Raw genomic sequence first — 23,805 nt, 5'->3', positions numbered from 1 at the left:
AATTAATAACACAATAAGCACTTTTTCTCAACCTTTGAAAACAGTAATCAAGTTCAACAAAGGCATTTGTAGGATACCATTGTAAAAGATGCTTTTTTCCATTGGTTCCATGAATTCCATGCCAAGAATTCTTTCAAGAAGCAATTTATCTTTTATAAAGTAGTCCATTTCCTTATGAACCTGAAATAAAAAGCCAGAGTCATTTCAAAAACAACAGTGAAGTAAATGCTTCCCAATTTTTATAAAATCAGCAGGAGAGAAAATGAAAAATGAATAGTACACCAAGAAAATCTGTTCTTCAAAAGGACTGAATTTACTACACTGGGCTTTATAACAAAATTCTCTTCAAGAATGTTTTAAATTTTAAATACCCGTAGTAGTATTCAGGGCTAGGTAGACTGAAAATCCATTTCTGAACAAGCTTTTCAGGAATACAACCACAGCACAACATATTTCTATAATGAATAATACAGTAACATTCTGATAACAAAATTTCAGTACAGACATATTTTAAGGTAATCATTATTATGCTAATAGACATGTAAAATCTCATTTTACTTTTACATAATCTAACTCTATCCCTAAGCTACAGTATTAATTTTGACAGCCAAAAAAAAAGGGGGCGAAGACTCTAAACCCATCAACTTGGCTGACTGAAGAAATAATTGATACTCCTGGTTAACTTTTTAAAAACTGCATCTGACTCTAGATTAAATATAAATGCTGACATACATACATGATCGATGAAAGAGCCAAGAAATTTATTCATAATATGATACGCTTTTATACTCTGCTCAAAAGTACTTGCTGATGAACTCAATAGTCTAGCAGGGCCATTTTTCTAATGTGAAAAAGAGACAAGGATAAATGCAACATGCCTTATGTTCTTGTTATTTAAATAATATGAAATATTGGCAAAATATATCTGAATAGTACTTTATACAAACCCTCGTTAGTGTCTCATGAATTCTGTCATAGTGTTGTCTCATCTGGCTAGAAATCGCAATCTGAAAAGTCTGACCATCCGTGTTTGGTACTAAACCTCTCTGGCTACATAAACTTTCCTGAAAAGTTAAAAGATTTAAATTAAGATCAAGATTATGAAAATTTTGCCTATCTCAAAAAGAAAATACAACATTTTTCTCCTAGTTGGTATCACACATTACAAGATTTGGAAGTCAGTTGAAATTTTACTGGAACTATCTCAGAGATAAAGAGATTCTAACATTACCCCAGGTTCCCACTCCCCTCCAGGTTTTCCTCATTTCTGTTTTGTCATACTCCCTGGGAGCTCTTTATATCATCTCCTTTACTCTGCCCTACTTTTAAAAAAAAAAATCTCATACTAAGTTCATTGAGTATTGGATATTCAGCTTTTTTTCACAATTAACTTTACTGCTCTTTAATGCATACCAAAAAGTCTAGTCTTGGAATTAACTACTTTTATAAATGGTCTTTTTTGTTTTCTAAATACTTTTAAAATGCTTCCTAATTAATTCCAAAAGGTAGTGATACATGACCGAACAGCTGGTGTCATGGACCAGATATCCATTTCAGGCCTCCCTGACGTGACGTGAATCCCGAAAACCATAACAGGTAACATTTTGCCCCACCCCACCTAGCTAATTCCCATTGGTGCTTCAAGGTTCAGCTCAAGTTCTTGACTCTGTTCTCTTGCCTTTATTTGCCTACTCCAGAGCTTAACGTTCTCCTTCTTTGTCTAAACCTAATCTGCAAACATAAGGTAACATTTGGTTATTCTACTGACTTAAAGGAAGTCTACGTGTAGTGAATTTCTCTATTAAAAAAAAAACCTTTTTTTTCCCTGATTAAAAAAGTACATGCTACTGCAGAGAATTTATGAAATATACAGAGGTAAAAAAACAAAAGGAAAAAAAATTACCTATAATATCAACATCAAGAGATACAGGTTTATAAAGTATTTCATTTCCAGTTCGTTGTCTAGGCATATACATATAGATGGCAGAAAATTGGGATCACACCAATTTCTTTTTCAATTAACATTATATACTGAACAACTCTCCATGTTATCAAATATTCTAAAAACATGACTTTTAATGTCTACCTAAGATTTCACTGTATAAACCAATTAATATTCTCTCATTTTTGCATGTTTTTGCTCTTATAGATAATCCCTGTGATGAAGATCCTGAACCTGATTAGCTATTCACATTACTAATTATTTCCTTAGATTCACAGAATCAAAGTCAGAGATAATGAACTCATAAAAAGCTCTTGGTATGTACTGCCAAATGCTTTCCAGAAGGTTTGTAAAAATTTCTCCTAAGACCAGCAGTTTTATGGGTGCCCATTTACTGTGTCCTTGATGCTATTAAGTATTAGTTTTTAAAAAAGTTTGCTAATTTGAAGAGAGCAAAAGTGTTATTTTTACATTCATTTCTTTCATTATTTATGAGTTAAACATTTTTTAGAGGTTTACTAGTCTCTTCTGTTTCTTATTTATGTAATTTTTTTTTTTTAGGTGAGGAAGATTGGCCCTGAGCTAACATCTGTTGGCAATCTTCCTCTTTTTGATTGAGAAAGATTGTCGCTGAGCCAACATCTGTGCCAATCTTCCTCTATTTTGTATGTGGGACACCACCACAGCATGGCTCGATGATTGGTGTGATGTGTAGGTCCGAGCCCAGGATCCAAACTTACAAACCCTGGGCCGCCAAAGCAGAGCACCAGAACTTAACCACTACGCCACTGGGCCAGCCTCTTATTTACGTATATTTAAAAATCTTTATGTCATTTTTCCATTGAGGTTTTAACTTAGCGTGTGCTTACTCATTTGTATGACTTTCAATATTGTTATCAATATCTTTTTCATATTAACTACGAGAATTTTACCCTAATTCACTATGTATTTTATTTATATAATTGTTGGATATGTAAACATTCTATACTAATAAAGTAAAATCAATTAAGATTCCCTTTTTGATGCTTTGTACGTTTTATGCTTAGAATGTCAACTCTCAATCCGAAATATTCTTTTCTAGGTTTTTATAGTTTTTTTTACACTTAACTTTTCAATCCAGGTGTAATTTCTAATAGCTAACCAACTGATCCAGTTCAATGTATTAAGTAAATCATTCTTCTCTGAGAGGCTGTTATCATGCATTAAATTCTTACAAGTCACAGGCATAGTCCCTTAATCAACAAATCCTCTTGGTTTTTCCTCTTAAGTATATATTTTTCTTTTTAAATTTTCTTATGGAAGTTTTCTAATGTACATAATAGAGAATACTAATCCACCCATCACCCAACTTCAACAATTACCAACATTTTACCAATTTTGTTTCGTCTATCCTAACTTTTCTTTTTTCTTTTAAAGCAAACCCCAGATAACATGTCATTTCAGCTGTAAATACTTTTGTGTGTATCTCTAACTAATAAGATCTTAAAAAAAATCATGCCATTTTCACACCTAACAAAATTAATCTTTCTTAATATTATATAATTTTTAGCCCATTAAATCTCCCAGATTTTTTCCAAAGGTTTTTTTATAGTTGGTTTGTTTGCATCAGGATCCAAACAAAGTCTACACATTGTCTTTGCTTGTTTGGTTTCTTAAACCTCTCTCACTATCTAACAGTTCTTCACCCTCACCCCCACCCCTCCTTTTCTGTTCACGCCTCTGACTTGTGGGAGACACTGGGTCATTTGTCCCATGGGACACTGTGGACCTGGCTGATTGCTCCTGTGGTATTATTTAATTTGTCCCTCTATCCCCTCTATTTCCTGTAAATTGGTGGTTAGATCTAGAGGCTTGATTATATGCAGGTTTTCTCAGGCAAGAATATGTCATGGGTGATGTTATGGACTTCCTACTGAGTCATCACAGGACGTGCATAATGTCAGTTTTCCTAATTTTTACTTGTAGTAAGATTAAGCCTGTGTGTTCAGATTATGTCAGCCTGGTTCCTCATGACAAAGTGCCCTGTCAAACTTCACTTAATTGTTTTAGCATCCACTGATAATTACAGCCTATATGCATTAATCTATTAGTCATTACAAAATAGTGATTTTCTAACTTAGAATTCCTTTTACTTTCTTCTATAAGGAAGACCTTCCCCTCATAAATTGATTACTCTGAAATACAGTTCATATAGGAACTGCAGGATGAAATTTGCTTCTTTCCCTTTACCAATATTCAAGGTAATGAGTTGGTACTCTAGCAACTTGCAAAAGTAATCAATGAGGATTTTTTTAAAATATTACTACAAATCCTAGATATCTAAAAAAAGAGAACCCATCTCTCAACTTAAAAACAAAAAGATGTAAAATACATTCATACCGCTTCTCTTTTAAGATTCATATTCATTTCTTCCATATTAGTATCTGCATGCCCATGTACTGATCTACCATGAATGTAATATCCAAAACATTTGTGGGATAACAGAAACACTGATATCTATAAAAACAGAGGAAGAAGGAGCAATTAGCAACTCATCTATAAAACAACAAAAATTAAGTTTTAATTAAAATTGCTTCCTTTCTCAAAATAATAAGGGTTGATGTCTTGGAAAATATATAAAGAAAATAATAAGGTAATAAAGGATAATGAGGTTACTAAAAAAAAGTAGATGGAAAAGAGATTGAAGATATTTTCCAAGAAAGGAAGAAACAGGGTTGACATATAAAAACTATTCAGGGAGTCTGGGCTGAGTGAACTATTTGGTGGCATAAGGAAGTCATAATTAAGAAACTGCAAATAAAGAAGAAAAAACTAAGGCAGTAAATATTAACTTGTAACTCATTGTAACTTTCTGGAATTAACAACCAGTGGAAATTAGGCTAAAAATCCAATCATACCAAATCACTTTTAAAGCCTCTCTTAATGTACTCATGACCTTTAAAAACGGGAAAAATAGCAGTTGCAAGATAAAGTCAGAAAGTACTTACATTGCTCATACAGCATAAATCAACAAACTGTCGAATTTTATCTTCTATAAATCTCTCATAAAAGACAGCAAAAAACATGATCTGAAACATTAAGCCAAGTTCATGCTTATTAGCTTTTAGGATTTAATTTTCTTTTATAGCCACAGTGTAGTATCTTAAAAAGAAGGTTTTTTTTTGAGCACAGTGGCCTCTAATTACTGTGGGATAAAATCCTACTTATCATTTCTGATTCTTCTGTCAAAGGAAGAAGGTTTTGGAATTGTGTTAAGATTCATTGAGGGAGCTTATTTTGAGTTTTAAAAATTTTTCTGTGTCATTAAAACAAGATAGGACAAACATGAAGGAAGAAAGAGCTTTAAAAAATTTAGAATAGGGGCCGGCCCCGTGGCATAGCAGTTAAGTGCTCACGCTTCGCTGTTGGCGGCCCGGGTTTGGATCCCAGGCGCACACAGATGCACCGCTTGTCAGGCCATGCTGTAGCGGAGTCCCATATAAAAAAAAGTGGAGGAAGATGGGCACTGATGTTAGCCCAGGGCCAGTCTTCTTCAGCAAAAAAAGAGCAAGATTGGCATGGATGTTAGCTTAGGGCTGATCTTCCTCTCACACTCTCACACACACACACACACACACACACACACACAACTCCTATGTAGGGGCCGGCCTGGTGGCGTAGCGGTTGAGTGCACGCGCTCTGCTGCTGGTGGCCTGGGTTCAGATCCCGGGCATGCACCAACGCACCGCTTGTCAGGCCATGCTGTGGCGGCATCCCATATAAAGTGGAGGAAGATGGGCACAGATGTTAGCCCAGGGCCAGTCTTCCTCAGCAAAAAGAGGAGGATTGGCATGGATGTTAGCTCAGGGCTGATCTTCCTCACACACACAAAAAATTTAGAATAAACCAATGGGGGCCGGCCCGGTGGCGCAAGTGGTTAAGTGCGTGCGCTCTGCTGCCTCGGCCCGGGGTTCGCTGGTTCGGATCCCAGGTGTGCACTGACACACCGCTTGGCAAGCCGTGCTGTGGTGGCGTCCCATATAAAGTGGAGGAAGATGGGCATGGATGTTAGCCCAGGGCCAGTCTTCCTCAGCAAAAAAAAAAAAAAAGAGGAGGATTGGCAGATGTTAGCTCAGGGCGGATCTTCGTCAAAAGAAAAAAAAAAAAGAATACCAATGTATTAGTGCCAGATTTATGTCTGGTTCTGCAATTCTGCCCATCTCCCAAATTCCAAAAGCCATTAGAGAAGTTGCTGTTTTTTCAAATTAATCTTCTCTGACAAAGTAGCACATAAAAAGCATATATCAAGTATTCTATTTCAATTACACATGTGTTAAATATTCAAATGGAATGGTTTCAAGTGTTTTCTTAGATAGATTTAATTACAGTACTACAAAGGGATATTTTATTTTTTGTGAGGAAGATCAGCTCTGAGCTAACATCCGTGCTAATCCTCCTCTTTTTGCTGAGGAAGACCGGCTCTGAGCTAACATCTATTGCCAATCCTCCTCTTTTTTTTTCCCCCAAAGCCCCAGTAGATAGTTGTATGTCATAGTTGCACTTCCTTCTAGGTGCTGTATGTGGGACGCGGCCTCAGCATGGCCGGAGAAGTGGCACATCGGTGCGCGCCGTGGGATCTGAACCCGGGCGGCCGGGAGCGGAGCATGCGCACTTAACCGCTAAGGCACGGGGCCAGCCCTCAAAGGGACATTTTATAAATCAAAAGAGAAAAGTTTACATTGTAGACCTTAGATATGCTTCAGAGAAAGATACCATGTCCTAACCACCCAATTTAAAGCTGTCCCCACAGTCCCTCATTCCTGACTTCCATTCCCCTCACCTCCATTGACTCGCTATCTCGTCTCTCTGCTGATGCCCTTCACAGCACTTGTCACAATCTGTAACTTGTTCCTGTTATAGCATATCCTTGAGCTCAGCACAGTGCCTAGTACATAAAATGTACTCAGATATGTGAATGAACAAGTAAATGAATCTACAGCAGCTGATTATTGAAAACACTCTCCTAAACATCTACGTACATATTCTTTAAAACCCTATAAAGGACATGAAAAACAGCAACATTCAAAGTTTAAAAATTAAAGGATACCACTTAAAAGTTGAAGGTGGGTTTAGGGAAATAAAAGGAGCGAACAATAGAGCTTAACATTGTAAGAATGAAGAAGAGTTTGTATAGACAAATTTATGGAACTAGAACAGGTTATTAAAGGAACACTTAAGGATATTTGAGTAATAAACACTGATAACCTTAGAATGTGACCATTGAGAGAAGTAGTTTCCTACCAGAATGATAGTGAGAAACAAAGAACAAGGTTAGATGGTGGTGCCTGAGATTGTCACCAGGGTACGCCCTAAGCAGCTCGAAGGAAATTTAAGTGTTTAACACCTCAAGGTTGTTTTTCAGAGCTATGCTGGAAAGAAATACTAGCATCAACCGGCCTGAACCAGATGGAGCCCCACTGCAAGGGCAGCGCTTGCGCAGACAGCCCGGAGATGACCAAAAGATGCCCTTTACCTCATCTCAGTAGTAAAATCTCCACCATAGGAGAAGCCTAGGCCTTATTAGCATAACATGTGATGTACGTGACAGCATGTTTTCAGACTGCACCTGCGCAAGCTAACACCTACTTCTATATGTGATGACAAAACTTCCCCCTTAAATATTTATTCCCCACCGAAATAAAAGACATCTGCCTCCCTCTGTACCGGGAGCCACGACTTTGGAAATGATTCTGTGAGGTCTCCTACGTGCTGCAAATAAACTCTACTTTGTGTAACAACTACTTATGCTGGAGGCTCTGATATTAACTCGCCAGGAGGAGAACTCACTTTGTTTTGATAACAAGATGGCTAGTTGCTGCCCCAACAATCCTTTCCCCTTTCTCCTTAGTGACAGACCCCTCCTTTGAGTGGGTGCACTGCTGCCCAGCTGAAAGATGCCAGTGCAGCCAAGTGTGGCTGTGTGACTAAGTTCCGGCTAAGGAGAGGCTGAAAGGCACTTCCGAAAAGGCTCTTAAAGAAGAGAGGGTGAGCTTTTCTCCCCCGACTCCCTCTTCAGCTCCGTCAGCCATTATGGACCATGAGGTGACCTTAGAGACAGGAGTCCTGAGTACAGAGAAGAACAACAGGCCTGGGTCCTGACAGCAGCCGCCATGCTGGCCTGCATCACTGACCTCTGCTCTCCTTTCTCATGGGGGAGATCAAGTTCTCTTTTATTTCAGCCACTATTTTTTTTGTCGTACTTGACCAAATATGAAAAGCTTCAGATGGTATTCCTTTAAATTCTCTACATCCAAATGAATCCTATCTATTCATAAAAACATACTGGTGTATGTACAAAATAAGATATTTTCTTACTATTATATACTGATGATAAACATCAAACCCCATACTCTTTTGATCCTATCTTACTTCAAATTCTAATTTCCATTTCTCCTTCTTTTCTGATTGTCAAACTATCCCTCACTAGCTAGGTCCCTGTAGCCTCAAGTTTGAACAAGTCTCACCAATTTAAAATAAATGCAAATTTAAAGAGTCTATTCTCAGGTTACAGAATGCCACCTAGATCCAATTCTGTAGGAATTTTGGGATTTCAATCCCAGAAGATCTTTAAAAATAGGCTTTTTTAGGCAGATATTTGTTTGCCAGGCTATAGAGGTTTAACCTGGTCTTTCTAGAGGTCCCCTCTTCATTTGTTTATTTAAAAGCTAAAGGAATTTTTAATCAAACAGAAAGGCTCTTTCCATTAACAGGAGTGTCTGGAAACAAGAGAAAGAAGCGCAGGTATTAGAGTTAAGTGTTTTAGCTGCTGATTCTTTCTTCTCTCCCTTTCATTCTTTTGTTTTGTTTTGTTTTTCAAGTTTTAAGAAGATAAGGAAAGTAAGCATAGAAGAGATCCTCTTTTAGAGCCACAGGACCTGAGGCTGAGAAGATTTATTTTTAGTTTCAGCTTCGCCAATAAATATTTCAAAGAAAATTTCACAAGGGTACTGGCAATTTGAGGGAGATTTAATGATACATAAATAAATGTAAACAACAAGCTACATTTCAAAAGAGAAAATATCAAGGGTAACTTTGCCGTCCCTATAGTGACACATAAAGCAAACAAGGAGTCCACCTTATGACTAGAAAGCTGCAGCCTGTGAATGAGCCTGCAGGGCCCCACTCCTGCTAAGACAGGAGCTCTGAAATCAGACTGCCTGGGTTCAAATTCCAATTCTGCCAATCTCTAACTGCATGACTTAAGGCAACTATTTAACCCTTCTGTGCCTCAGGGTCCTCGTCTGTAAAATAAGGATACTAATAGAACCTATCTCTGAGGGCTACTATAAAGACTAAGCAAGTTAATATGTATAATGCAATTAATTAACACAGTGCCTGGGTTATAACACTACATAAGAATTAGCTAACAGCTATTATTATTATTATTATTTTTTTTTTTTTAAAGATTTTATTTATTTTTTTATTTTTCCCCCCAAAGCCCCAGCAGATTGTTGTATGTCATAGCCGCACATCCCTCTAGTTGCTGTATGTGGGACGCGGCCTCAGCATGGCCGGAGCAGCGGTGCGTCCATGTGCGCCCGGGATCCGAACCCAGGCCGCCAGCAGCGGAGCGTGCGCACCCAACCGCTGAGCCACGGGGCTGGCCCCAGCTATTATTATTATTATTTTTCTTGTTGTCACCTTTTTTCTGCTATAAAAATCAGGACATGGTCAATATTTGAGGATAATGAGTATGTAAACAGTTATAAACACATGTTGCTTAAGAGGCACACTTAGCTATGTGTGAGGCAATGCTGCTTAAGCATGATATAATCTCTTGTTACCTGTATAATTCCAATGACTAGCCAAAGAGCAGTAGACACCGCATATCTCAAAATGCGGCTATAAGGAGCGATGTAGCTAGCTGGGCTTCTGGAAAGACTAGATGATGAGTCCATTAATGCTAAGTTCTTGAATCCCACAACCTGGAGTAAAAAGGAAAAATAATAATTTAAACAAACATGGATAAAGAAAACTCTTCCAGTCTGGAAATGAGACACTCCTCCCTACTACTTATCTTGAAAAACTAAAATATTCAAGTTTGTACAAACAGTAGAAAATCTAGATAAAAATAATTATCCAGTACATTAAATACAAAGTATTTAATACAAAATATTTAGTTAGTTCATTTGGTATTCTCTTCAATACGACTAAGGGCCAAATATAACTTTATCATCATATACACTAACAAAGCTCAAAAATTTCTGCCAAAAGAATAAAACTTTCTTCAGTAAACTACCAATGAACAACCAGCATTTCGTAAGTTTTTAACATATGCCAGGCACTATGCAAAATACTTTTTATACTTTGAAACAGCATTTTCCAAAATATCTTTTGAGGAAGATACCTTCTTTGAAAAAAAGGAAGCCACGGTTAAATAAGTTGTGTTAGTATATTATGCTCACTTCATGCCTTCCATCCTCATAGAATAAACGCTCTGGGAAGTTTTATGGCAGAGGAATTCTACATGACTTTATTGAATCCAGTGTTTTCCAAACTTACTTTACTATAAAACTTCTTTCTCATGTACACCTTTTAAAGCTTTAAAAAACACTGCTATAAATGAATTTTTGAGATATTGTTCATATGTCCTAGGGACACACACATTCTTCTAACTTTGAAAAAGGAAAGGAAGGAAAAAGGAGGGAAAGAAGGAAAAAGGAAGGAAGGCAGATAGACATAAGAGTTAATAATTCATATCTTATTTAAGCTGCTAATTCCTGAGAAAACCTGTTACCCATATAAATGGTTTCCATATTTCAGTCTCATACTCAGTACTGAATACTTCAACAATTCCAGTCAGATCCATGAAATAACTGCAAGGGATCATAAGCATGTACCCATTCACTGTATCTTGTTCAGCTGTAGCCCCAGCTCTTAACACAGAAAACAGTCCACAGTAGGTGTTCAATGATAATTTTTTGGAAAATTTCAACCTTATAATAGTGGGTGTAATACAGGAGTGAGAATACGAATCATGGAGGGAGAGAGTTTTTTCAAAATACAGATACCTGGGGTTACTTCAGAGCTACTGAATCAAACATAATCTCTAGGGGTGAGGTAAGGCATAGGTATTTTGCAAAAGCTTCCCAGGGGATTCTGCTACAAACCAGTGGTTTAAGAGCCACTCCTTACCTAGTGTAGTCAAATTCAAAGAGACAGAAAGTAGAATGGTGGTTGCCAGGTGCTGAGGAGAGGGGAAAATGGGGAGTTGTTTAATGGGTTTCAGTTCTGCAAGATGAAAAGAGTTCTAGAGATTGGTTGCACAACAATGTGTGTGTACTTAAACTACTAACCTGTATACTTAAAAATGGTTAAGATGCTAAATTTCATATTATGTGTATTTTACCATGATTTTAAAAAAGCCATTCCTTTTTAATGGGTTGATAACAATATTTTAACCTTTAGAAAACTCTTCCACTGACATGAAAACATGAAATATTAAATTAATATTTATGAGTACCCATAAATTGCATAGAATTACGTCAAACAGTTTATACCTCCAAAAGGAAGAGGACAGTAAGTACTTGAAAGAGGGGATTAATTTTTCTCACAGTCTGAATTTCATTCCATTCATTTGCTACAAAATACGTTCTCCATATGCTCACGGGCACGGTAGCACTCCGAACACCACCCTCACCTGGTCAGGGAGATAAAATGAGTAAAAGAGTTTCATCTTCTTCACTCTGCAAGGGTAGCAAAAGCATTTGGTACAAATGGTTATTTCAGTTACCTTCAACAGCTTTAAGAACCTTTCCTTTAGGTCGCTCCCAATCGATAAAGAATATATCTATGGTAATCTGGGATATGAGCTTATGCAAAAATTGCAGAGCCTGAGAATGACAAACAAAACACCTAAAAGTATCCACATTAAGCCTGCTTATGAAACCAATACTGACTCTTTAAGAAACAAACATACCATAATCACAAGAATACATAATTTTCACAAATGACAAATAAAGTTAAAATACCATTGGGGATCACTAGAAACTCATCAACATGGAATCACCAAATTCACAGAATTTTTATACACGTATTAATTCGTCTTCCCTTCCTCCGTCTTTCTTTAAAACACAAATACAAAAAAAGGAGACATACTACCTCCTCCTCACACAGGGGCCTTGCATAATTGACTCTCCTAAGGTTTCCAAAAGCATGCTTTGTCTTCTAGATCATCTGACTTCTTTATAAGTAAAGAAATTTTTCAACTGTAATTTGCCTGTCTTAATTAAAGTTTTAAGATGCTCTGTCTTTTTTCTATTTCTGGTATTGAAATTTCTGATTAAAAAAATGTATTGTTGAGGGCCGGCCCCGTGGCTTAGCGGTTAAGTGCGCGCACTCCAATGCTGGTGGCCCGGGTTCGGATCCCGGGCGCGCACCGATGCACCACTTCTCCGGCCATGCTGAGGCTGCGTCCCACATGCAGCAACTAGAAGGATGTGCAACTATGACATACAACTATCTACTGGGGCTTTGGGGGAAAAATAAATAAATAAAATTATATAAAAAAAAAAACGTATTGTTGAAACACATCTTTCTCATTTACACAAGTAAAATGTTTAAACTGAGGCATTCCTCCTAGTAGATGCATTATTGATTAAACAAAGGATAAAAGTCTAAGTATGGGATGATTCCTCTCTTCAAGGAGCTCATAGATCAGTGGGAAAAGCAGACACTTAATAATCACAATACAATGGGATGGGATCTACCACAGAGGCGTGTAAAGAGCTTCACATACATTGACAGAACAATGAAGTAGCGAAAGGGGTTGCCTGGGGAAGAGGAGGAAAGAGAGGAGACAAATTGTAAGATATCAGCACTTTACCCAGGGTGGTACCTTCTACTCTCAATTAACAGAGACAAAATTCATGCCTGAAGGCATTTTGTCCTGTTATGAATGGATCATCAGACTTTAAAGAAGAAAGTCATATAATGAAATATCATTTTATCAAATTAGCTATACGTCATGTTAATCCAAAAATATTTATGGCTTCTTAGGAAAAATTATTTAAGGCAGATTTTCAGAATGAGCTATCTATTATAAATAAAAACAGACTTCCTATGTAAAATAGAATAATTCATGCTTTCTTTCAGAATCAAACTAAATTTTACACCAAAGATGCTGAAAGCATTTTAATTCTAAAGACTTACGAGTTTATTAGCAGGCCTTCTAAACTCGGTAACCAGTCTTTTGAAACTTACCTTCAGAGCAAAAGCACATCCCACATAAGTAACAAAACGTTTTTCCTGAGCTGGCATTGGTAGCAAAACAGAGACAGACTTCTGTGCCTAAGATAAAAATTATGCTGTTAAATATGACCATACAAGGTTTTTACTAAGCACAATTTATAACCCAAAGAAAGCATAAAAGAGGAAGGTGGTGATGTACTCAGTAAACACAGCACACTCAGGGAAAGGTGAGTTTAGCACTTGCCTCAATATTCTTGATCAGAAATACCCCCAAATAAAAATAGTTCCTTTATAAAGAGAGCTTACTAGTTATTCAGGTATTGGCATCTAGGTTAAATTCAGAAACTCACTTACTTTGAAGAAAATAAGCCAATAAAGACCTGTTCCCACGGTGATGATAAAGAAAACATTGGCCAGATCACCAGCATAGTATACCAAGAATTTCATAACTGTCTGCAATTTAAAAAGAATTACAGCTGTTATAGACTCAATCTATTTATGCTATCACTTTTAATAACATACTATCTACCCAGTTCTCAAGCTTGAAGCCTCGTTTCATGTATCCATGGATCAGTTAGAAAGACCAACTGCAGACACCTCCCAGACATACTTCTGGTCCATTCCCAGTAGCCTCTGTCTTAGTCAACCCTTCTCATCTCTCACCATCTAAGAAAGTGAGAACCGCTTCCTAATTTTCTCCTAGTTTGGAACCCTTCTTCTCAATCTATCCTCCATACTACCACAAGAGTTAGCTTTCTAAAATGTAAACTGGATTGTCACTCTCCTTCTTAAATATGTACGGTGACTCCTCACTAAATTCCTGACCTACCAGGTCCTTCACAACCTAGACCAAAATTAACTTTTTTAGCCTCATCTGCCAGTTCCAACCACTTATTCAATGATTAACCACTCCACACTTTCACCTCAAATATTTTGTGGAATGAAATGGGCATTTTTCATCAAATATTCTTCCCTTCTCTTTGGCAAACTCTCGTGAGCTCTCAGGGCAGGACCATGTCTGTCTTTGCTCACCATCACATCTCCCAGCGCCTGGTAGAGTGCCTGGCACCCAGACAGTAGGCCCTCATTCCTATCTGTAGAATGCACAGACAACCTAGCTTAAAGTTCACTTCTCTGGGAAGCCTTTCTTGACTATCCAAAGAAGAAACCAAGCCCCCTCCTCTGATTCCTTGGCACACTGGCTTTGGAGTCAGGAAGATACCTCAGCACAAACAAGTGACTATGTTGTCTTTCTCATGTTCTTAATGAGCTAAATGGAAATACCATCCATTACTGAGTTGCTGCAAAAGTCAAATAAATAGAAAGTTTATTCATATTTAACCTCTGCCATAATTTCATCATGTATAAAATGGAAATGATAATAATAATACCCAAATTCACAGAGCTATTGTAAGGATTAAATGAATTATACATGTAAAGCTTAAAAATATGCCTGGCACATAGTAAATATTCAATAAATGATAGATAAAAACAAAAACAAATATAAAAAAAGATTAAATGAGAAGTAAAAATATAAATTTACTAGAATAAAACATGAAGAATATTTTGATCTTGAGATAGGGAAGGTTTTCCTAAACAAGATTCTAAAAGCACACGCCATAATATGAAAAACTATTCAGATGTGACAGTATCAAAATTGAGAGTTTCTGTTAAACAAAGGAACACACCGATAAAATAACAGATGGGTCACACTTGGAAAAGAAATTTCAACATCAAAACCAAAAGGGTATTCATCTTTAGAAACTACAAAAAACTCCTTTAAATAAATAAGAAAAACTGAAAACCTAATAGAAAAATGGGCAAGGAATATAAACAGGCAGTTCACAGAAGGGGAGACCCAAATGATTAATCAAGCATAGGAAGAATAATAAAGAAAGGAAAATTAAACTCAACACTGACATGCTACTTATACCACCACAGAGAGGCTGGGCAAACGCCAAGCGTGGGCGAGGAGGTGAGGAGACAGAAGAGCAGGCGGGGGGTGAAGGCTGGCCCACAGCAGCGTGCGGGGAAAGCAGCCATGTGCTGCTCCTGGTTACCCTCCCCGAGAAACTAAGGCAACTTTTTATTCACCCTCTAGCTGGGTCTTATTTGTAGGATATAAAAGAGTCAAAAGACAGAAATATACTTTACCAACTCCTGAGGTCATACCTGCAGATCAATCACGGGGCTCCCAATGCGCCTCTTCCACCCTGCTGTCTTCAGGAGAGATGACAACACAGCTAGCCCACCCAACACACCCAAAGCAATCTAATGAAAGAAAAGGGAACATTTTGGAATTTATGTAATTTCCCTCATCAATGTTCAAAAATACTGTAAATAAAAAGTAAGGAAGTACTCAAAAAATGGTGGTGGAGGGTAAGCTGAAAGGACACAGGAACCAAACTGAAGGAACTCCCAACGGTCAAATTTGGAACAATTTGAGCAAGAAAATAGACAGTAAATGGATTATAATCACTAGAATAAATAAATATCCACACGTCCATACTGATTCAAATAAATAATTTTTTTTAAGTTTTATTTATTTATTTTTTCCCCAAAGCCCCAGTAGATAGTTGTATGTCATAGCTGCACTTCCTTCTAGTTGCTGTATGTGGGACGCGGCCTCAGCATGGCCAGAGAAGCCGTGAGTTGGTGTGCGCCCGGGATCGAACCTGGGCCACCAGCAGTGGAGCGTGCACACTTAACTGCTAAGCCACAGGGCTGGCCCCTCAAATAAATAATTGAATAAATAAATCAATGTGAGCAAAGGGATAGCTCCCCTTTACAGCAGAATTCCAATTAACACATAGACAAGAAATAACAGAAAGAGAAAATCACCAGTATCACAAATATCACAGTAATACTTTTTACAGGCAAGAATTATCAATGGATGCAAAAATCAGAAGGCAAAAGAATAATGAGTAGCAGGATATTTGCATAATCTCAAAGTATCTCCCCACAAGATGGGGAGATAAATTAAAAGATTAATATTTATTAATTATAAATGGAAAAATACAGTGGAGAACTCTGCAGACACCACCTTAGCCATATGATGAAAGTTAACATCACCAGTAATAAGACATACTGACATCAAGTAGCTTCTGATATCACTCACTGAGAAGGGCATGACATCATCTCTGTGGTATCTGTGCTCAAATTATATTTAATCACGGGAAAATAAATTGACCAATACTCTTCAAAAATGTTAGGGTCAGTCATGAAAGACAAAGAATGACTGAGGAACTGTCATAGATTGAAGGAGACTAAGGAAACATGACAGCTAAAAGTAACATGCAACTCTGATCTGGGTTCTGCAATTAAAAAAAGGAAAGTGAAAAAACTTGTGAAATTCAAAGAGTATTTAGACTAGTTAACAGGACTATATCAATATTAATTTTCCTGATTATGATCATTGTACTATGGTTATGTAAGATGTTAACAATAGGGGAGGCTGGGTTAAGGATATATGGCATATCTATTTTGACAACTTTCCTGTACATCTAAAACTTTTTTTTTTTTGGTGAGAAAGATTGGCCCTGAGCTAACATCTGTTGCCAATCTTCCTCCTTTTGCTTGAGGAAGATTGTCCCTGAGCTAACATCTGTGCCAACCTTCCTCTATTCCGTATGTGAGACACGGCCACAGCATGGCTTGATAAGCAGTGCGTAGGTCCGCGCCGGGGATCTGAACCCGCAAACCCCGGGTCGCTGAAGTGGAGTGTGCGAACTTAACCACTACACCACTGGGCCGGCCCCTAAAAATTTTTTTAATTAAAAAATATACTGTAAACATTTTAACAGGTCAAAATAAACTCACATCTGTCTGGACATGCGCTTCTCCTTGATTCATTTCATATTTGACTGAGAAAGAAACCTGATATTTAAAAGAAAGCAAATCAGCCATACTGAAATAATATAACACAACCTACTTTACTATAAAAATACATTTGCAGCTGATATTTTTAAACTATCAATATGACTAGAGTTGACCCTTACTTAGACATAAATGGATATGCTATTGGGAATTATTCATGCTGCTTTGAATATCCCTTTTGAACACACATTAAAGAAAGAGAGCTTCATCAGGAGCTAGATTAGGTCCATTAACAGCAGTCAAGCCAAACTAATCATATTTCATTTTTTGATAGGGTTCTATAACTAAGGAATGTGACTGATCTTGTGTACCAAGAATTCAGCAACCGGCTAAACAATCACACTCTAAGAAAGGAGATGAGTCAAAGGGCTGAACAGAATCTTAGGGAAACCACTATGCTAAGAGTCAGGAAGAGAAAGAAGAGCTAAAAAGGGTTAGAGAAACGGGAGCGTGAGCGGTAGGAGAGGCACGATACCTAAGTCTTACCATGCTCATAATAGCGAGCTTCAGGAAGAAAGCAGTCAAGAGTACAACGTCGAACGCTGTATAAATGCCAAGTTAAAGAAATAAAGCCCGTGTATGTGGAATTCATTGCTGACCTACATGAAAGAGGTTTTCAAAAAAACAAAACAGCAAGAGCCAGACTGCAAATGACAAAAGAGTGAACGGCTGGGAAATCAAGCAGAGACATACGACAGCAAGCTGAAAAGGTGGCAGAATTGAGGAAAGATTTTATTGTTCGGTGGTTTTAGTTTAATTTGTTTTTAAGAATGGACGAGGTGTTATAAGCAAAGGGACCAGCAGAGAAACTGGCTGAATAAGGAGCTGGGGGTGAAACAGGATACTGGAGGCACTACCGTAAACAAGTACAGATAGAAGACTAGCGTAAGAGAGGAGGAAGGGCCCTTTTTTCTTAGAAATAGGAACAAGAGACAGGAAGGATAATGAAACAGAGATTCTCAAGTATTGAAGAGGAAAGGTGAGGGAATTCATATTGGATGGTCTTGATCTGCTCAGTAAGATAGGAAGGAAGGTTATTTGCTATTGGTGAGATGGCAGAGATGTAGCTGGATGCTTAAAACTAATGTAGAATTTTTGCAATGGCTGTCATAAGAAATTAAGGAATGATGAGAGAACTGTGCACTCTACAATTAGAATGAATCTGAGGTGGACTGCGTGAATGCAGTGTCATGACTCTCTCAACTCTTCTTCCATCACTTATTTCCCAATTTGTCAAGACTTAGTTTGGAGTATTTTGAACAGGAAAAATATTTAAAGAAAAGACTCAGAAGTGTTTTATATTAAAATAAATAATACTCTTGGTTACCCAAGAACGATCACTCCAGGAAATTCTGAACTAGGCAGTCTTTTGTTGTTATTAAGCATGTTTCTGGATTTTCTTCTGCTCTCACTACAGTGTATACAAGCTCAGGCAATGGAAACTAACTTTAACATCGAATTAGGTAATACAAATGAGGATGTGAAATCTTTCCGAGAAAAGTTATGTTACGTGCCTACTTTTTGCTTAATGAAAGCCTGAATCCAAGAGTAGCCGAGTACAAGCACAAGCACAACAGAGAGGTCAAAAGCACTGGCTGAAGAACTAGAACACTGAAATTCAGAAAAGTAAAATGCAGACATTACAAGCTATTAGTGAGTCTGGGAGGTAAGGAATGCTTATCCCCAATTGCCATGTTTCAGGAGAGGGAAGGGAATATCCACTTACTCTCTGAGGGAAAAAGAGATCCGGTTTTGATCTCTACCCCTCTCTCATTTACCCCTCCTCAAAACAGGGAGGGTTTATCTGACTGGTGAAGTTGAGAGGAGGAACTGAGAACGTGTGGCTCAGCCTTTTCCAGGCTCATCCTCTTTGGGGTAGCCTGTCTTCAGGGTGTGCACGGTCTCCCTTCCCTATTCAGGCTCTTCCAGGCAGGGGAGGCCTTTAGCTCTGTGTCAAGTTTAATTGAGTTGGGGAAGTAGTAGGAAGCCTAATTGGCTGCATGTCCAAACTGCATTCTCTAGTTCACTTTAACCCTACTAGTTCTAAATTTGAACCTCTTTCTGCCTGTTGGAGTGTCTCTCTATCAAGCGGCAATGCTGGTAAGAAGAGAACACACACGCTCACTGTAAAGTTTGAGCTCCGGGTTTAATTAGGCAAGGAGACAAAATCTTAACAGAAGTGAGGCAGCAAAAGAGGCCAGGAGCAGAAGCTGCATATCTCAGCTCACCCCAATGTCCCGAACAGGAATGCCTGGCTGCTGCCGATGCTGTCTGCTGAAAAGCTTAATTCTTGCTTTTTGATACTCAGGATCCATAAGAACTCACGTCTTACCATTATTAGTAAAAAATAATTAAGGCTTGATTAGATAAAGTGCAGTGCTTATTTAAAACTTGAAAAAGGACTAATTGTCTTTTGACCATTAACGTCAACTACATCAGTATTATATTAACACATTTAAATAGAGACACTGGTTAGTAAGGAACTCACCTTCACAGACTGGCTGTTGGGATCTTTGATATCAAGGTCACTGTAGGCAATGGTAATTAAGGGAGGGTAGATGTTTCCATTTTTTGTGTTGGGTACAAGGTGGATACTGTTGAAAAGAAAATACATTTCTAGTTATAAATACATGTAGGCCCTTAAACATACATTTAACTTATTTCTTTCGAATTTAATATGGATAGTCTTGGCGATCTCAGAACTAACTAGTTAATAGGGACTAGGGAAGGTCAAACAAACTAACAATAACAACACAAGCTATCTTAAGTGGTCAAAACTTTAATGTTAAAATATACCCTCTCTCAGGGGGCCGGCTCGGTGGCGCAAGCGGTTAAGTGGTTAAGTGCACGTGCTCCGCTGTGGCAGCCTGGGGTTTGCCAGTTTGGATCCCAGGCGCACACCGACACACCACTTGTCAAGCATTGCTGTGGCGGCGTCCCATATCAAGTGGAGGAAGACGGGCATGGATGTCAACACAGGGCCAGTCTTCCTCAGCAAAAAAGAGGAGGATTGGCAGATGTTAGCTCAGGGCCGATCTTCCTCACCAAAAAAAAATATGTATATATACCCTCTCAGACAAGTGAGAAACTCTTCAATCTAGGTAGGTCCTATGAAGCTCACAATGAAATCACTGAAGTACTGTGAGCCATCTTTGAGGAATACTCAAAAGAGCAGTGTTACATGAAGCCTAGAGAAAGGCAGATAATATCTTGATTTTCAAGAGAAAGATGAATTCCTAACAAAAAAATGTGTCACATCTAGTAATGTTTATGGCACACAGCACTCATTACTGTTTTTTTCTGAATTCAATGCATTAGTAACGTACAGTTTGTAAACTTAAAAAGGAAAGTGCCAGGGGCGAGCATGGTTTCACCAAGGTCCAGTCAGGCTTGACTAGTTGACTAGGGTCAATTTCGTTTTCACTAGGGATACACATTAGCAGATTGAGGAAATGCTAAAAACACAGTACATTTGGATTTCAGCAAGATATATGACAAAGTTTCTACTGCCTACCTCATAAGATTGTTATGAAAAGCAAAGTGAAAGCAAAGTGAAATAAGTCAGAGGGAGAAGGTCAAATACCGTACGCTCTCACTCATTAAGTAGTAGATAATAACAACAACAAACAAACACATAGAGACAGAGATTGGATTGGTGGTTACCAGAGGGGAAGGGGGGAGGGAGGAGGGCAAAAGGGATAATTCAGCACATGTGTGTGGTGATGGGTTGTAATTAGTATTTGGGTGGTGAACATGATGCAATCTATGCTGAAATAGAAGTATAATGATGTACACCTGAAATTTATACAATGTTATAAACCAATGTTACTGCAATAAATAAAACAAAAAAAGACAGTGAAAAAAATAACATATATTAACGTGCCAGACTGAGGTAAGATAATGGTATTGATTTTCATCAGTGTATTCAAGGTACACACCATAAAATATTGGAGTAGGAAAGTCAGATAAGGTCTTAGAGAGAGGAATCTCACACTGGAAAAGAGAGAAACAAGGGCTACATGGCACTACCTTAAGGTAAGGTGGTCATTAAAGTATCCTAGGAAGAGGGAGGTGTTGATAATTAACAAGGGCCCATCTAGAACAGCAGCTATGAAAGGAGACGAGGAGAGATGAGGCCTGCCTATTGCAATCACCTGGCAGGCTCTTTCCACCACACCAGTTTCAGCCCACTGATATTCTCCTTCCTTCCACCTTTCAACTCATTCTAATTCAGCAGGTCTAGAGTACCGCTAGAACGGCAATTTTGACAAAACTCCTCAAGCACTTCTGATATAATTCTCCCCTTGGTCCTCACCTCCATTGGTGTCTATCAGTCTACACAGATATCTAAAAAATCCTTATGTACTGTTCCAATTCAGTTGTCCTTATGGTTTTCATCTGATACTTACTGATAAACACTTTCATTATGACATTCATTATATACAGTTTCCTCTTCCCATATACTCCAAGCCTAATTTAGTGCATTAGACACTTGTTTACCTCAGTGATATCTGGGTAGCAATTCGAATTAATCTTGGCTGACTTCCTAAGTCATTTTCTCGTCCACTTACTGCATCCACTAAGAAAATACGCCGAGTCAGAAGCCACTTGCTAGAGCTGCCATCTTTTATCGTAAAAAGAAAAAAAAAAGATGACATTAAAAAAATGCCTTCAAACTGTTCAAGATGGCTCTCAAGGAAAAGTTTACTGAACAAATTTAAAACACAAAATTAGTACATTTTATTTTAGTTAAGATGGCTGCAAAAACAGCTACTTCTGTAAGAAATTCCTGCTAACAGCCTTCCTCACCTCACTTGAACATCTTCTGACTGGATTTTTCATCAATTTGGAAGGATTTTCCCTGCAAATCACCTGAATAAACAGGATTTTATAATACGGGAAATAACAAAAGAAACTAATTTGTCCAAAAAGCAGTTGAGGACAGCTTGAAGAAGTCCCAGTTTACAGTTCTACTAATTTTTTATCAGGATACACTTTTAGCAATAATATAATTTCTTAACAATAAGTCTGACACACTGAGTAAATATTTCTAAATATATCAGCAATCTTACGGTTTTACTCTTTGGCATGCTATATAAAACCACACAATAAGAGAGAATCCATGACCTTTCTTATAACCTATGGTTTATTAAATTATCATGTTGATTGACTTATTTGTTGGTTTCAGCTCAGAGAAAGAGTGGTATGTATGGATGTCTTACCTTGGTTCACAAATATTTTATTGTGTTGAAGATTTAAATTTAACACAGGCACAGCCCAAATATGTTGGTGTTGATTTTCATCAGTATATTCAAGGTACACATCATAAAATATAGGAGTGGGAAAGTCGGTTAAGATCTTAGAGAGAGGAATCTCACACTGGAAAATAAAATAAAAAATAAAAGCATCCCAATTGAAAATTAGAAAGCATATTTATTTATCTATCTTCAAAAGAATGTTTTTTTAATTTTGTAAAATAAAGTATCTTTAAACTATCTTGTTTATATGCATTTCCATGTGCCTTCCAAAACATGAATACTATAAATATGTTTCTTTTACAAGGGCCAAAAATACTAACAAAAAGAATTGCCTGGTTCTCGTCCTACAGTCTAGCTGGAAGAGGGTATGCCTTCATTCTCAACAGTAAGTATACAACAGTGAAAAGGTTTAAAAACTCCTGTCCTATGGGATAAGATCCTAATTCTTTCTCCTGATATACAACGCTGACTATGATTTGGCTCCCCTTAACAGAGCCACACTTATCTCCCACTGCCCCCTACCAGTCTGTCACTCATTCTGTGAAGCCTTTCTACACTTCCCCAGGAACTACCAATGACCCCTTCTTTGCATGGTACCTTGTACACACCTATAGAACGACACATCACATTCTTTGCAATTCTTTGTCTATAAACTCTCTTTCCTACTAGGCTGTGAAGTACTTGAGAGGCAGCCAGGTTCAATGGAAAAACCATGGTTTTTAAGCCTAAAAGAACACTGGCTCCACAGTTTGCTTGACGCAAGACCTTGAGTAAACTACCTAATCCCCCTGAGTACCACTTCCTCATCTGTGAAACACAGATAACGTTTCTCACATAGTTATTCCATGGATCAGATGGGATGATAAAATGCTGAACACACAAGAGCAGGCAGCTAACAAATGCTGATTCTCCTGGCCCAAGGTAGACACACAGCCACATTTCTTTTTTTTTTTTTTAATTATAAGTCATTTCTGATAATAAAAGTAAATTCATGTTCATGATAGAAAATTTGGAAAATATAAAAAAAAAAATCACCTGTAATTCCACCATCCAGAGATAAACACTGCTACAAATGTTTATTTTCTTCTAATCTGTTTTCCATGATGGTATTTTTCATTACAGTTTTAACAAAACTGGAATTACAGTTTTGTTCTATGGCGTGTATATATACATTTTATCAAGAAGTATTTTTGTAGACTAGTGAATATCTTTCAAATGTTTAATGGCTCACAATATTCCTTTGTACCATACTATAATTTCAAAATGGGTTACCAAAAGAAGAAAGTCAGAGAGGGAAGCAAAAAGAAAAGTATGCAGAGAGAAAAGGAAGCATTTTTATTTGTTACTGGGGGGTAGAGGGAGGAGAGAGTAATAACATTTTTATTAGTCACTAAAAATAAAGTAATATTTTTACTTTATTCCAAAATGCTCAGAAGTAGACATTATTTTAAGATCTATATGCCTAGAAGCAAATAAACAATTTATTATGAATATCTAACA

The 23,805-nt window shown here is 37.6% G+C and overlaps 1 protein-coding gene across 4 annotated transcripts in view; it reads right to left on the bottom strand.

Moving 5' to 3' along the window:
- Positions 1–23,805, bottom strand: part of TMEM67 (transmembrane protein 67) — a 56,914-nt gene that overhangs the window by 5,639 nt on the left and 27,470 nt on the right. For 3 of the 4 annotated variants that reach the window (XR_009223265.1, XM_058564606.1, XM_058564608.1), the window contains exons 12-26: positions 22,270–22,426; positions 21,548–21,671; positions 19,536–19,641; positions 16,991–17,047; positions 15,344–15,442; positions 13,526–13,624; positions 13,184–13,270; positions 11,715–11,814; positions 11,482–11,621; positions 9,766–9,906; positions 4,930–5,010; positions 4,322–4,438; positions 948–1,064; positions 737–841; positions 78–180 (exon numbers count right to left, since the gene is read on the bottom strand). Coding sequence is in view for 3 of the 4 variants with exons in the window: in XM_058564606.1 (XP_058420589.1) it covers positions 78–180; positions 737–841; positions 948–1,064; positions 4,322–4,438; positions 4,930–5,010; positions 9,766–9,906; positions 11,482–11,621; positions 11,715–11,814; positions 13,184–13,270; positions 13,526–13,624; positions 15,344–15,442; positions 16,991–17,047; positions 19,536–19,641; positions 21,548–21,671; positions 22,270–22,426 (1,633 nt within the window). In the remaining variant the exon portion in view is untranslated. The remainder of the gene's footprint in view (positions 1–77; positions 181–736; positions 842–947; positions 1,065–4,321; positions 4,439–4,929; positions 5,011–9,765; positions 9,907–11,481; positions 11,622–11,714; positions 11,815–13,183; positions 13,271–13,525; positions 13,625–15,343; positions 15,443–16,990; positions 17,048–19,535; positions 19,642–21,547; positions 21,672–22,269; positions 22,427–23,805) is intronic. The other variant, XM_058564607.1, reaches the window with a different exon arrangement.

Source organism: Diceros bicornis, chromosome 21 (genome assembly GCF_020826845.1).
Source record: "Diceros bicornis minor isolate mBicDic1 chromosome 21, mDicBic1.mat.cur, whole genome shotgun sequence".
NCBI classification, from domain to species: domain Eukaryota; kingdom Metazoa; phylum Chordata; class Mammalia; order Perissodactyla; family Rhinocerotidae; genus Diceros; species Diceros bicornis.
The sequence above is the reverse complement of the archived record's forward strand: the minus strand, read 5'-3'. Positions and strand labels throughout refer to the sequence as shown.